Genomic DNA, 13,241 nt, shown 5'->3' with positions numbered 1-13,241 from the left:
TTTTATTAATAATATCTTTAAAAATAATAAGATTAAAATTTAAATAATATATATTGACCAAATATTGTATTTTAATTTCGTAATTCAATCAAACTAAAAGATAGGTATTCCTATTAATTTGGAGATAATTTAGTTATTTTTTACATATTAAAAACTAAAGGTATAATAATATATTAAATCATGATTTAGTTGTACTACTATTTTATTAATTTCATGCTGCTAAGAAAAAAGTGAAATTTGTTGTTTTCTTTTTATATCTTTTTTTGTGTTCATGATTTGATTGTATTGAATTTTAAATTAATGCAGCAAATGGAAGCTAACGTGACAGTCAATTGTGTGCATCCAGGAACTACGATTTATTATATATAATAGATTTAAAAAAAAAAATATAATCTGCCCCAATGATTGGGGAGAGAGTAAATTACTCTCTCCCCAATCATTGGGGAGGGACCAGCCCGCTATATGAGATAGCGGGCTGGTGCTAATTTGGGTGATTAGGTTTAATCACCCAAATTAGCACCAGCCCGCCATCTCATATGGCGGACTGGTGTGCAGCCCGCTATCCCAGATAGCGGGCTGGGGTGAGAGGCACAAAACCGGAATTTTTGTGTCTATGAGACACAAATATGTCAAAAACCCAATATTATGTACAATTAGATAAACAAATACTATTGCTTTACGTTGTTTTCAATGATATAATGAGTTAATGATCTGGTTAATTACAAATAAAACCAACATCTTAAAAAAATATTCAAATCCATCACCCTTTAAATCCGGCGAATCTTTGCCGACTGGAAAAACGGAAAATACGTGGTAAAAGATTATGATAAAGGTTAATTACATATTAAATCACCACTAATATATATATATATATATATATTAATTTTATCTTGACCTTTATATTTTTTTCAAATTTATAATAGATTTTTATTTGAAATTCGTCGTATTTAAAACGGTGATAAATTTCAAAAAAAAAGACAACAATAGATGGTGATAGAAATAAAAAAATAAAAAATGATGATTAAATATGTAAGTAACTCTTAATAATATGATTCACTTAATCATAATGTGTTTGCATATTTAAAGATAATGTTACATAAATTCACGAACTATACATATTTTTTAAATTTAATAATAATTAAAACATGGCATATGTATATAAGAGTTTTTTTTTTCAAATTGATATATAAAATTATAGTATGCTGACTTGGGCATTTATTTATTGGTTGATTTTGCTGAGGTGGAAGTTATTTTTAGCTACCACCTCAGCATATTATGACTTTGTATATCAATTTACAAAAAAAAAAAGAAATTTTTTATATACATTTGATATGTTTTAAAACATGTATAGTTCGTGAATAAAATTACCCCACATATTTAAATACATTTTGGTCTTTAATAATAAATTCCACAAAAAAATTATTTTCCTGGATTTTGAAATCCAAATCCAAATATCTAATTTGTTTCAACAGTTCTTAGAGGAGATTTTCGTGACATTCTAACATATTATTGGATTCAATTAACTGTACAATTTAGTTTAGAAATCCAAACGAAATAAAGGAAACATATAGGTACTACCTTCATGTCACTTATCCACATAAGTAAGAAATTTAAAAACAAGGGTAGTTACGTAACTTCAAGTCCAGTTTCTTTTCTTTAAAAAGTCGAATAGAGACGAAGAAAGAAAGCAAACCAAACCAAACAAAACACAGAAAGTTTTGAAACTAAGAAAAGAGTACGAAAAAGAAAAAAAAAACAGAGAGATTTTCAATTGAAAAAAAAAAGAGGGAAATATTTTAAAACTATTTAAACAAACAGATTAATGGAAGAAATAGTATTATTAATCGATGAATTACAATCAAGCTGTGCAGTATCTCACTGTAGAATTTGCCATGAAGCTGAATTTGAAAGCTCTCAAACCTTAGAAGCTCCGTGTGCTTGCTCAGGAACTGTTAAGGTAACTTTAATTTTCAAATATATTTTCAAATTTAACGCGCTGTTCTTGATTTTTCATTAAAAAAAATCTGAGTTTTCTGTATAAACTTTGTTTTTTTGTTGTTGAATTGAATTCAGTTTGCGCACAGAGATTGTATACAGAGATGGTGTAACGAGAAAGGAAATACAACTTGCGAAATTTGTTTACAGGTATTAGTTTTCTTGATTGCAATAACAAAATTATAAATTTCTCCGTCGTTTTTTTAAATTTTTTTCTTGTTTTCAATCCAAAAATTTTAAATTGTTTTCTTGTTTTCTGTTCGTAAACATCGCTTTTGCTTTGATTTTTTTTTCTTGTGTTTTACTTCGTTTTCTCTGTTTTTTATTGGATAATTTTTTAAGAATAAAAGAATTTAAAATCAGTGGAATTGTTATCCAGATTTTTACGTGTTGCCAGCACAGAGATGAAATTTGGAATTCAATAATATGAGATGATGATAATATTATTAATAATAATAATATGAAAATTTGGAATTTTGCTATTTTGGTATTGCAGAAGTATGAAGAAGGATACACGGCACCTTCAAAAAAGTCTCAGCTAATTGATGAAATGACAATTAGGTATATTCTTTTTCCATTCTTTGTTTTCCACTTGTAATTAATTGATTTAAAGGTATTTATTTAATTGCATCAATTTTATGAATTTTAGCGCGTGTTGTAATTTTAACATGAACTTTGACATTTCGATTTCCAAATATTGATATGGAAACCGGAGTAAACACTATTCGGGCGTCACATCAGCAAATATTTTGACTAGACATTGTTTTGTGTTTCAAATTGTAAAACTTAAAAGTTGTTGTTCGACATTGCCAAAATTTAAAATTTGTTTTAAAATTACGAAACACATTAAAATTTGTAACTTTTAAAGCAATTAAGCGTATAGTAAATTAGGTTTATCTAAGAACATTTTTCATGCAATGGCATAATATAACACAAAAGAATCAATATTATTTCCATTTGTGTAATATGCATAAAAAATGACACGTGGCATTATCCACCAACTGTTTTTCCGCGTCCTAGAATATTTGTCACCTTTATTAATTACATTTTCAAAGTATTTTTTGCGAAGTCTAATTAAATAATGCTTATGTGCTTTACAACTAATGTTGGTCCATAAACAAATTTGATCACATCATAATGTCCTAGGAGTATAACTCAGTTGTTTGTCTGTTTATATAAACAATCCCTATCATATAATATAAAAATAATCATGAATTAGTATGAATATCTTTTAATTGTTTTCTACAAAAGAAACTGTAAAATGTAAGAGAATTACTGAATTGTAAATAATTTGAATGTGTAGAGATAGCTTAGATATTCAAGAACATGATGACCCGGAAAGCCAAGGCTATGAGATTGAACAAGTGACAGTTGACGCAGCAGCCTATGCGGAATGCACGTCTGCTGCCGATAGAAGCGTCAACTATTGCCGGTCATTAGCTTTAACTGTAAGTTATTTTTTTACCCTGCAACTTTCTACCATTTCCGTCCTGATCGACAAAAATGAATTTTTGTTCACTATAGGATAATTTATTACTTATTGAGTATGTATGCTTAGCGTTTAAGTTTCATAAAGAAAGTGACAACAATATTAACTTATTTTGTCTTGATTTTTTTTATATAAAATGTATATTTTAGTCCAAATATACAATTTAAAATGTTTGAATAAGATAATTTTTGTTTATGATATGTTTGAATTCCAATAGTCATGGAGAACCATAATTAATTTTCTGGTGGAAATTAGGGAAATGTTATGCAATTCGGTTGACCGAGCAAGATGGACTTTTATAAACATTCATTAAGTTTGTGGTTGTATTATTACAGTTGATTCAAATTTCAATGGCACTTAGTATGGGTCACCATTTGTTAGCGTGGGCCAGAAGGTAAACGAGAGTTGAATATGCAATTTTCAATTTTCTAGATTGTCTAAGACCAACACACAATTTTAATTGGCTGTTGTCTCACTAGCCTTATGGCTAGCCAAATATTTAGTGGTACCCAAGAAACTGAAAACTCAATAATACAAGCCAAAAGTCCAATGATTAAAATGGAGAAGAAGATTTAATTTGGTCGGAAGCAAATAGCTATAATTACAAATTATTTTGTTTAGGTTTAGTAATAGCTTTATTAAATGTTGAATTGAATTTTGCAGTTTACAGTGGTATTGCTTTTGAAACATTTGTTAGCTACACTAACTGGTGGAACAGAAGATTACCCTTTTACGCTTCTAACGGTAAGTTAATTAATTTCTTATTTGAACCTCTTGCTTGCACTTTAACTACCTCATACCTTTTTTCTATAAAAATAAGTTAGATTTCATGTCACAATCTTGATTCCCCTTTTGTTTACGCTTCAGATACTTGTATTGAGAGCCAGTGGAATTCTTCTACCCATGTTCATACTATTAAGGATAATTTCAGCAATTCAGAAAAGCTTCAGGAGACAATATCAGGTGAGCACAAATTTAGGGATTTCACTGAAATTAACCAGCAGTGACTAAATGAGTTAATATATTTTTTTTCCTGTTTCAGGATCAAGATGACCAAATAGATGGAGTTGTCGAAGAACAGCAACATTTAGTGTAATTGCTTACTATAAAATCTTACAACAATTTTTCCACTTATTTTTATTATTTATTTATTTATAAGGGAGCATTCCATCATTGCTCAATATTCTTCCCTGATTTCGGGGCATAAATGAAAATAAAATAATTCCAAAAGTTTAGTGCTTATAAATCTGTCACATTCAATGAAGTAATATTTAGTTAACCTCAACAACCACCCAATAACTAAAAGAAGCAATATTAGTCAGTGAGATGAACCACCAAACTAATTAAATGTAATCATTTTCTAAATAAGTCAATTGGATGATAAAAAAATAATTACTACATAAGATGGTTGAACCCACCTCATCTGACATTTCAACAATATATGATCACTTGATCGAGACTAAACTACACTGCACTTCCTTACTTAAACTACTATACAAAAAAGTTGGTTATCCAAATTGGCTTTACTGATCCTATAGTGATGAATCCAATTCAGTCGCATATTAATCAGCTATATTTTTTAACCTATCAAACCAGGTGATTCCAAAATTTGAAAGTATTGCATTTCCGCGAAAAGACCAGCAATAAAGTTCGCTCATTACCTCAGTTATTTACAGAAACCGTAATATTGCCAGCGGTAGGTCATAGTGGAATACGAAACCATCAGTTCAATTTTGCTGCAGAAGTATTCTTGCTCTGTGCTGAAGTTCAGCCAGTGAACTGATATCGATACTCTCAGTACTGTTGCAGCTCCAGTTTGTTGCTACATCTATCATATTATGTAGGAACACTGCTATCTTATCACCATCAGTTTGAATTTTTGAGTTTCCTTCAGAAACCCTTCCGTGTTGACCATATATAGCCTCAAATTCTCTGGATTTAACAGCAGCTTTTTGAAGTATGGAGTCAGGAATTCCTGAAATAGTCACAAGTAAGAACTGGAAATCGCACTAATTACTAATTTCTATATTAGTTTCACATACTAATTTCTATAATCTATGTTGAAAACTGAATCACACTGTAACCAGAGATACAACAGACATATATAGTTTGTTAATGCCACTGCTTTAACTAAGCCAATCATTGAAACTTCTTAATTACCAAATGAAGATAGCACAAATTAACAAAATATATTCAAGTAAAAAATATAAAAAACAAAAAGAAATTCAGACAAAATATATTACCAGCCAGTCTCGCCACATTTCCACCATAGCTTTTAGGACAGGCGCCAGGTGTCAACCTATAAAGAAATGTAACTTCTTCCACTTCTCCAACCCCTCTTCCAACTTCACATGCCATGTGACAGAGAGAGACCTATACCAAGCGGTGAAAGAAAATATAATCAGTCAACATTTTTTAAGAAAGTACATATCAGTATGCTGAATAAATTAAGGCTCAAGCATTAATAGGCGAAACAGCCCGGTCATTTTAGAACTTCAGTATATCTGTGACCATAAGACATCATCTATTTATTGGTACTTCTATTCACGGTTGCATCCATCCATATTCCGTATCAAAAACCCTGTGCTTTAGCGAAAGAAAAAAGAAAAAACTACCTTTGGATCTTTTTGATAGTCTACTGCTATTCGATGATAATGAGTTGAAAACATTCCTCGACATTGCACCTTGTGGACAAAATGTTCAAGAACTGATTCCCTGGCAAATATAGTCATAAAGACATGAGGTTGACTAAACCAAGCAAAACATTTGAGACTGTAAAATCTAGAAGAGGCAATTCGAAAGGTGAATTGCATGTAAAGAAAAACTAATTCGAATATGCTCAGTTAAGGCACATACGCTATTGCTTGTCCATCTGAAGTTGATGTACCACGCCCAAGTTCATCCAGAGCCACCAATGAATTACGAGTGGCCGAAGACTGTTAAAAGCCACAAACAGATGACATACAGATTGCTAGTCAGTTGGAACTGTATGTATCAAACAAACCATACAAGAATTATCCAAATGTTGTAGCATTAATTTTTCAATGTCAGTGAGTAGGAAAAATCTGCACCAAGGACCTCCTTTTAAATCATGAAACAAAAATTCCAATTGGTTTCCTTCATAATAAAAAAAACATTATGAAAATGTGAACACTTTTCTTTTATACTCACCAGCATCAATGCAGTTTCCGAAAGTTCTGTTAAAAATGTACTTTGTCCTGTCATTATATGATCTTTTGCACCCATTCGAACAAATATTTGATCCACAAGTGAAAATTCAAAGCTCTCAGCAGGGACATCAGCTCCAACCTGTGGAATAAGTAACATTTAATAATTTAAAGAGAAACAAAGAGGTATATTTGAAAAAGGAAGTTACCTGGGCCAGAATCACTGATAAACAGACTTGTCGAAGAAGAGTAGACTTCCCACCCATATTAGGACCAGTGAGAAGGACAAAGCTAGCACCACTACTACCACCAAGAGTAATGTCATTGGGCACAAACGCACCCTTGCCTAAAAAATCGCTTCTAAGAATAGGATGCCCTAAACTTTTTGCTGATAATGATGGTGCTTCACTTGGCGAAGAACCTAGGATAACTGGGCGGCAGGCTTGTCCTTCGTACAAATCGCTAGCAATTGACAGACTGATCAAAACATCCAGCTCTGAAACATAAAAGCCATGCCATTAACATTAAATGCATCATATCAAATACAAGATGTTTGATTGATTTATTTCTCTGAATGAATAAGTGGCTCATCGCCAGCAGTGATTACAAACCTGCAGTTGCAGAAACCAGTTGTCGCCACTTATCATGATGCTCACAGAACTGAACAATCAATCTCTGTAAAATACTCTTCAAAGTTGACTCCTTTTCAACTTCAGCTTGTGAGAGTTCCACTAGAAACTTCTTAATACTTGGAGTCCAATATCTAAAAAATCCCTGTGTGCCAGGAAGCCAGTAGAAAAAAATAAATCAACAATACGTCATCACAAGGGAACTTCAAAGCAATATTCATCACACCACTCACTACAACAGAGTTGAGATCTCACCAGAGACCAATGTTCCTAATACAAGTGTAGATGACAATTAGAAGACATAAATTGCTGAATTCTAAGATTGACTGTATAGAGGATTTTCCTCTTACAATCAGTCAGCAACGATATTTATTACCTATGTGACATAAACTTCACATAAAATAACATTGAAAATATGTTGTTTTTATTAACAAGAAAAAAGAAGTGTCGCCACAACCAGTAAAGTAGCAAGTGGCGCAGTTGGCCTTTCTACAGTCACAAGAAAATGAATCCAACACAAGGTCATGCATTTTTACTTGTATGTTAGTTACCTTTTTGGATGAACGCAACTCATAATCTCTAGGAACACTCCCACGCAAATGTTCTGGAACTTCCAGTAGGTATGCCTCTTTACCAACACTGACATAAGTGATCTATAACATAACAGGTAACAAGATGACATAGCTTGGTTATCTGATAAAAGAAGAGAAGCAAAAAGGAAAAAAGTCAAAGACCAAAATGTTTCCATAGACTTTATACTGATTTATCTCCAAGCATTTTCTGTTGCTCCTTCAGGTGTTTTGCCAAACTGGATTCAATCTCCCTTAGCTTTTTGCATGCAGAATCACACTCTATATCAACCCCTTCATGAGGTATGATGCGTCCAGAGCCGTTAGCTTCCACCCAATCAAAGGCATCTTTGAAATGCTTAAGAGTTGAACTAATGTCTGGAAGACCTTTACCTACAGATAGACTGTAAAAATGAGATGACAAACACCATTTTGCAAAAAGATGAAGGAACATTAGAATCAATAGTACCAGGTGTTAATAAATTATGTAGTTTCCTCGACTCGACATTTCCCAAGATGACAGCAAGCGAAGAACATGCTTGCGCCAATGACTCACAGCCACGTAGAGCAGATATGAACTCCTGAAGTAGCTGCTTTGCTGCATCTTCATATAAAGTTACTTTATTTGCATTTCTCCCAGTAGCTTCGCTACACTCAACAAGAGTAAACATACATGAGAGCCTATCATATAATCAGTAGTAGATATTATAAAGTTCATATGGTGCAATGTCCATTTTCCCCCCTCAGATATACCTGCTAGCAAATATTCGCGCAAGCAGTCTCTCCATATCAGGAAGCTTGGACAAAGCTTTTCGAAATTCAAGTGCTGCAGGTTGATTTACCCCCTAAAAGGCAAAAAGTGGATTTTTTTTAAATTATTAGCAGGAGTGGTCAGATAGCCTACATAGATGTAAATTTAAGGAAGAAATACATAAGAGTACTTTAGTTCCAGTCCAACATGCACAATAAGGCAGAATTATACATGGCAAAGAAAAAGAAGATTTTAGAAACCTAGAGAAAACCACAAAACTCTAGAGCCAAAAGTGATGAAATGAACACAAATAGAAACTTACCCGTATACCTGCCACAGCTTCTTGTCTGTCCATAATAGTTTGCAAATGATATAACGGTCTTGCTAGCCATGTTTTGAGCAACCTCTTTCCAAATGATGTCACACAATGGTTCAGTTGCGCGTATAATGTCCTTAATGGACAAAAAAGAGAGCCTCAGAATAGGATTAGGAAAACAATAAGTTTGCAGTTTTGAAAATGTAATGGCTTTACCCAGAGGAGCCTCCATTTCTGACATTCTCAAAAATCTCAAGGTTCTCCAGGACAGCAGCATCAAGAATCATGTATGGTTTTTGAGCAGCATCACAGAACTCAGAGCATGGAAGTGTTTCGAACTTTGCAAATCTAAGCAATGTCTCGTCCAGAAAGGACTGTTTGAGATAATAGAGAGTGCCTCCAAGAGCTGACAGTGCTAGGTTACCATCGTCTCCTTTATTCACTAGCTCTGACAGAATTTTTGGGAAGCAGCTTGGCCCATCGTCTTTGAATTGAAGATTTGGAGTATCATTATCTTCTTTATTCAAAGATCTGGAAGCTGATTGATCAGCAATACGCTTGTAGATGATCCTGACTTCACGAGTAGTTTTCTCCGCATCCCAGAATTCCGAAAGAGGAGCTAATTCATTGACTAAAGGATTTCTAGTATGTCTTAGCATTGCTCTTTCAGTTTCGGAACTGAGCATTTTTGCAGGTTTTATAACTTCTGCTGGCCTCAATTCAGATAGCAGAGAACACAATGAGCTGCACTCTGCATCATCTTTAAACTGGCAAAGAATAGTCAAATAAAAATATGGCACAGGCAAAAATATGATCTAACAATGATGATAAAAATACCTGAACTTTATTATGAAAACAATTCAAAAAAATAAAAACAACGCACCTGTCCAAGAATGATTCTGCTGGTAGAAACATCAACCACACAAATTCCAAAATTCCGCTCAAAATTTTGATTTTCCAAATTTTGCCGACTTTCAGTTAATGCCATGAGGTAAGAAGCATCAGGATTTGCTCTAAGTAATTCTCCTTCAGTTAGCGTTCCTCTTGTAACCACTGCACATATTTCACGTTTCACAACCTAAAGACAATAAATTAATTCAAAAGTTAGATGTAACACACATAAAAGAATTATCTAAAAATTCCGAATCAGATCCCTCAATTCGACAATTTACATACACGTGTCCTCTACTTTTAAGAGCATTTGCTCCAATTAGATTTGATTAAGATGCAATCATAATTGGGTCCCTCAATTCTATAATATATGTAAGCATGTTGTCTAGTTTAAACAGTATTTTCTCCAATATGAGCCACTAGGGCTATATGTTTGATTTCAGAAGCAAAATTAATAGTTAGTTTCTGTAAAGATATTAAGTACTATTTTAGTAGTTAATTGTGAAGGATATTAGCAGAAAAAAACGCAAACCAATCCAAATATGCCATGAAATATATACAGACCTTGTCTTTGGAACCTGTCTCTTTGCGACGAATTTCCATTTGCTCAGGTGTTTCAGTCTGCTCTATCACCAGAACTCGATAACCCTGTTCAGTCAAAGCCAGCCAAAATGAAACCCTCAGAGGAAAATTGTGCCAATCAATGGGATACAAGTGTAGTAGGTCTATTCAAGAAATGTAAAACTTAAGATGGAAATACTATACAGGCCAACCTTTCTAGCCAGTTTTTCCACATTCATTGAGAAGTTCTTCTCTGGAAAACCACAATGTGGCTGTTCTCCCTATGGAAACACATGAATCAGATACTAAATTAAGATAGAAATCTAAGAAGCTTATAGGCTCGCACCCCAAAAAAAAAAACAATTCACATCCATGAGGAGAGCAATTGAATTGATACCTTCATATATTGCAAATTTAGTTCCTTAGCTCCTACATGGGCATCCATTTCAAAAAGCTCATAAAACTTGCCCATCTGCACCACAAATATTGATATCAATCAACATAAAGCAGTGAATGATACTAGATTACAGTATAAATCTTTATTTGACTTGGATGCTTACCTTGAAAAACAAAACCTTATCCATATGTTTAGATTTAAACTCCCACCATTGTCTCTGCACATGATAGGGAGCAATCAGAATTTACACTAAAATAGTTGAATATTTTGAATCACTGTATACACTGACCCTTACCTGGCCACCTGATAAGCTCTTAAGGAAATTAGGAGGCAGGTATAAAGTCCTCGGATCATAATCTGCATCTCCAGGACGCCTCTTTTTTGCATCCTTTTGTTCTCTGTTTCAGGGACTAAGTGAGTAACTGAGTATGCTGAATTAATGCATACAATATTCCAAAAGATAACCAATACGTTGTTTTTCGACTTAGGATGCAGAAAATCAGTGCACTGATCTCAATCTTATTGGTGTAAAGGAATATGAAACAAACATAGGATTGAAGACAAGAAAGGACAGGCTATCAATTTTGGAGTAACAGAAAGAACTTACGATCCAAGAAACCACAACTTCTCAGCTTCACGCACACTAAACCTTTCAACAGTATCAATCACCAAGGCATTACCATTACCAAGCCCATTAGACAATCCATCTGCACCAAATACATAAATTGACAATGAGCAATCACAAAATGCTAACACATAAACTATTATAAGCAAGAACCTAACAAGCACATGTAAAACATACTTCCTTTATCCTTCACTGGCTCAACAATCGGAATCTTGAATACTGCTTCACTCACATCTCCACCGCTCTTCTTCTTTTTTGCAGAACCCAACGTCGCAGCTCCATCAACCTTCCTTTTCCCCAGCTTACTCTTTGCAGCCTTCAAAATGTCATCTCCTACCGAATCATGGTCATCGTCATCATCCAAATCAACATCCTTGTCTTCACAAGTATCTTTCTCCGCGTTCTTTTCCCAATCTTCATCACTAGAATCGTCACCATCAGCACCGACATTCTCATCTTCAATATCAGCAACAACATCCTCCATATCCCCATCTTCAATCACTACATTTTTATTAAAAGCCAAAGAACCTCTGCGTAATCGCTTCAACTTCTTGACACTTTCTTCAACCCACTCAATCTTCTCATTTCCTAAATCCAACACCTCTTCTTCAGAATCATCGTACTGAACCAAATGCCTACCTGATTTCTCATCATAAGACTTAACATAACCGTCGTACCAGCTCTTATCCAACGGCCAGTAAACCCTAATCCTCCTCTCCACCACCTCTTTTCCATATAACTTATTAGCCACACCAGGCGTTGATGGAGACGGAGTTTGGCCAATAACTAGGAGGGGCTTTTTAGTCTTTGATTGTGTAGGAGAAGGAGTAGTAGGAGCAGGAGTGGAAGGTTTCTTAGAGTTAAAGCTAGGGTTAGGGTTAGGGTTAGATTTGGGGGTTTCTCCTTTGGAAAGAGTAGAGAGAGGAGAGGTTGTTTTGGAAAAGAATGAGGTGATTTGACGCTGTGGATTCACCAGCGGTGATCTGCCGTTGGTCGGTTTTTGCGCCGGTGCCATTTTTATTCTCTTTCACCGGCGAATTCGAGAGAAAATGTGATTTGAGAAGAGAGAAAGAAATGAGATTAAAGTGAAAAAAAAAAAAGAATAATGTGCAGAAAGCTGTAGAGAGTGAAGAAGTGAAGAGGGGAAAGCAAACAGTCTTCAGGCTACATAACTATATCATAAAATAGCGCGGGAATTTTAAGCTACTGTTTCCGTTGATCGGCATTATTTGGCGGGAATATTGTGACCATTCTTATCTGCTGTGTCTAGGGTCTAAACGAGGTGGGCTATTCCGAATTACTCGACATCCACTCCAAAAAAAACTCGAGATCAATTTGAAAAATTTGAACCGAATTCGAGTATCAATTAAAGAGATTTGTGAAACTGTCGAGCCTATACGAATCACATGCACATAAAATTAATAATTTATTTGTAATTTTATCTATTTTTTATATCTTATCATCTTAGTTGATTTAATATTGTATTTTATAGTTCAAATTTTTAAAATACATTAAATATTATAATTTTTCAATATTTTTTTATTAAAGTTAATTCGAGTTCGAGTTCAAGTAGTTCGAATATTATTTGAGCTTGAGCTTCAAAATATAAACTAATTTGAGCTCGAGGTTGTATAACACATTTGAGTTATGTAATACATTCGACCTCGAGTTTGTATAACACATTTGGCTTTTTTATAAAAGTAATTATTTTCAGCTAAATTTTTGTAAAAATACGCTCTAATTGTTTTTGGCAAAAGACATTTTTTTGTAGATTATTGGTAGATTATTGATGGATGGCATATATTTTATTTTTTTTTAAAAGAAAGATTTTTCTACAACAACAAAAGATTA

The 13,241-nt window shown here is 33.6% G+C and overlaps 2 protein-coding genes across 3 annotated transcripts; one reads left to right on the top strand and one right to left on the bottom strand.

Annotated features, from left to right (window-relative positions):
- The first annotated feature begins 1,683 nt into the window (after window positions 1–1,683).
- LOC126687140 (uncharacterized) lies at window positions 1,684–4,714 on the top strand. 2 transcript variants are annotated; one of them, XM_050381547.2, is made up of 7 exons: window positions 1,684–1,957; window positions 2,074–2,145; window positions 2,492–2,556; window positions 3,305–3,443; window positions 4,148–4,228; window positions 4,352–4,447; window positions 4,527–4,714. In XM_050381547.2, exons 1-7 carry the CDS (start codon window positions 1,823–1,825, stop codon window positions 4,578–4,580), a joined length of 642 nt encoding a protein of 213 aa, XP_050237504.1. In that variant the 5' UTR covers window positions 1,684–1,822; the 3' UTR covers window positions 4,581–4,714. The 2 variants fall into 2 exon arrangements, with proteins under 2 accessions (XP_050237504.1, XP_050237502.1); XM_050381545.2 differs by having other exon boundaries at window positions 3,299–3,443.
- Window positions 4,715–4,862: 148 nt separating this feature from the next.
- On the bottom strand, window positions 4,863–12,702 carry LOC126687134 (DNA mismatch repair protein MSH6). The gene is made up of 21 exons (XM_050381539.2): window positions 11,568–12,702; window positions 11,373–11,472; window positions 11,061–11,163; window positions 10,929–10,982; window positions 10,766–10,840; window positions 10,581–10,649; window positions 10,372–10,455; window positions 9,800–9,994; window positions 9,133–9,683; window positions 8,923–9,052; window positions 8,603–8,694; window positions 8,319–8,497; window positions 8,040–8,242; window positions 7,832–7,933; window positions 7,263–7,425; window positions 6,861–7,147; window positions 6,656–6,793; window positions 6,341–6,420; window positions 6,100–6,199; window positions 5,728–5,857; window positions 4,863–5,459 (listed from the first exon to the last, which is right to left on the bottom strand). The coding sequence occupies exons 1-21, from the start codon at window positions 12,403–12,405 to the stop codon at window positions 5,212–5,214; spliced, it is 3,921 nt and encodes a 1,306-aa protein (XP_050237496.1). The 5' UTR covers window positions 12,406–12,702; the 3' UTR covers window positions 4,863–5,211.
- Window positions 12,703–13,241: the final 539 nt, after the last annotated feature.

This window comes from Mercurialis annua, linkage group LG6, assembly GCF_937616625.2.
Source record: "Mercurialis annua linkage group LG6, ddMerAnnu1.2, whole genome shotgun sequence".
Lineage (NCBI taxonomy): Eukaryota > Viridiplantae > Streptophyta > Magnoliopsida > Malpighiales > Euphorbiaceae > Mercurialis > Mercurialis annua.
Note: the sequence above shows the minus strand (reverse complement) of the source record. Positions and strands in the feature narration are given on the sequence as shown.

What these genes read in the sequence shown, in the direction of transcription:
- LOC126687140 (XM_050381545.2), top strand. Translation starts at nt 1,823, where the DNA reads ATGGAAGAAATAGTATTATTAATCGATGAATTACAATCAAGCTGTGCA. An exon ending in ATTGATGAAATGACAATTAG is followed by an intron (nt 2,557 to 3,298) that starts GTATATTCTTTT and finishes TTGAATGTGTAG; the next exon opens with AGATAGCTTAGATATTCAAG. An exon ending in GCTTCAGGAGACAATATCAG is followed by an intron (nt 4,448 to 4,526) that starts GTGAGCACAAAT and finishes TTCCTGTTTCAG; the next exon opens with GATCAAGATGACCAAATAGA.
- LOC126687134 (XM_050381539.2), bottom strand. Translation starts at nt 12,405, where the DNA reads ATGGCACCGGCGCAAAAACCGACCAACGGCAGATCACCGCTGGTGAAT. An exon ending in ATAAGGTTTTGTTTTTCAAG is followed by an intron (nt 10,841 to 10,928) that starts GTAAGCATCCAA and finishes TTTGTGGTGCAG; the next exon opens with ATGGGCAAGTTTTATGAGCT. An exon ending in AAATGTGGCGAGACTGGCTG is followed by an intron (nt 5,460 to 5,727) that starts GTAATATATTTT and finishes TGACTATTTCAG; the next exon opens with GAATTCCTGACTCCATACTT.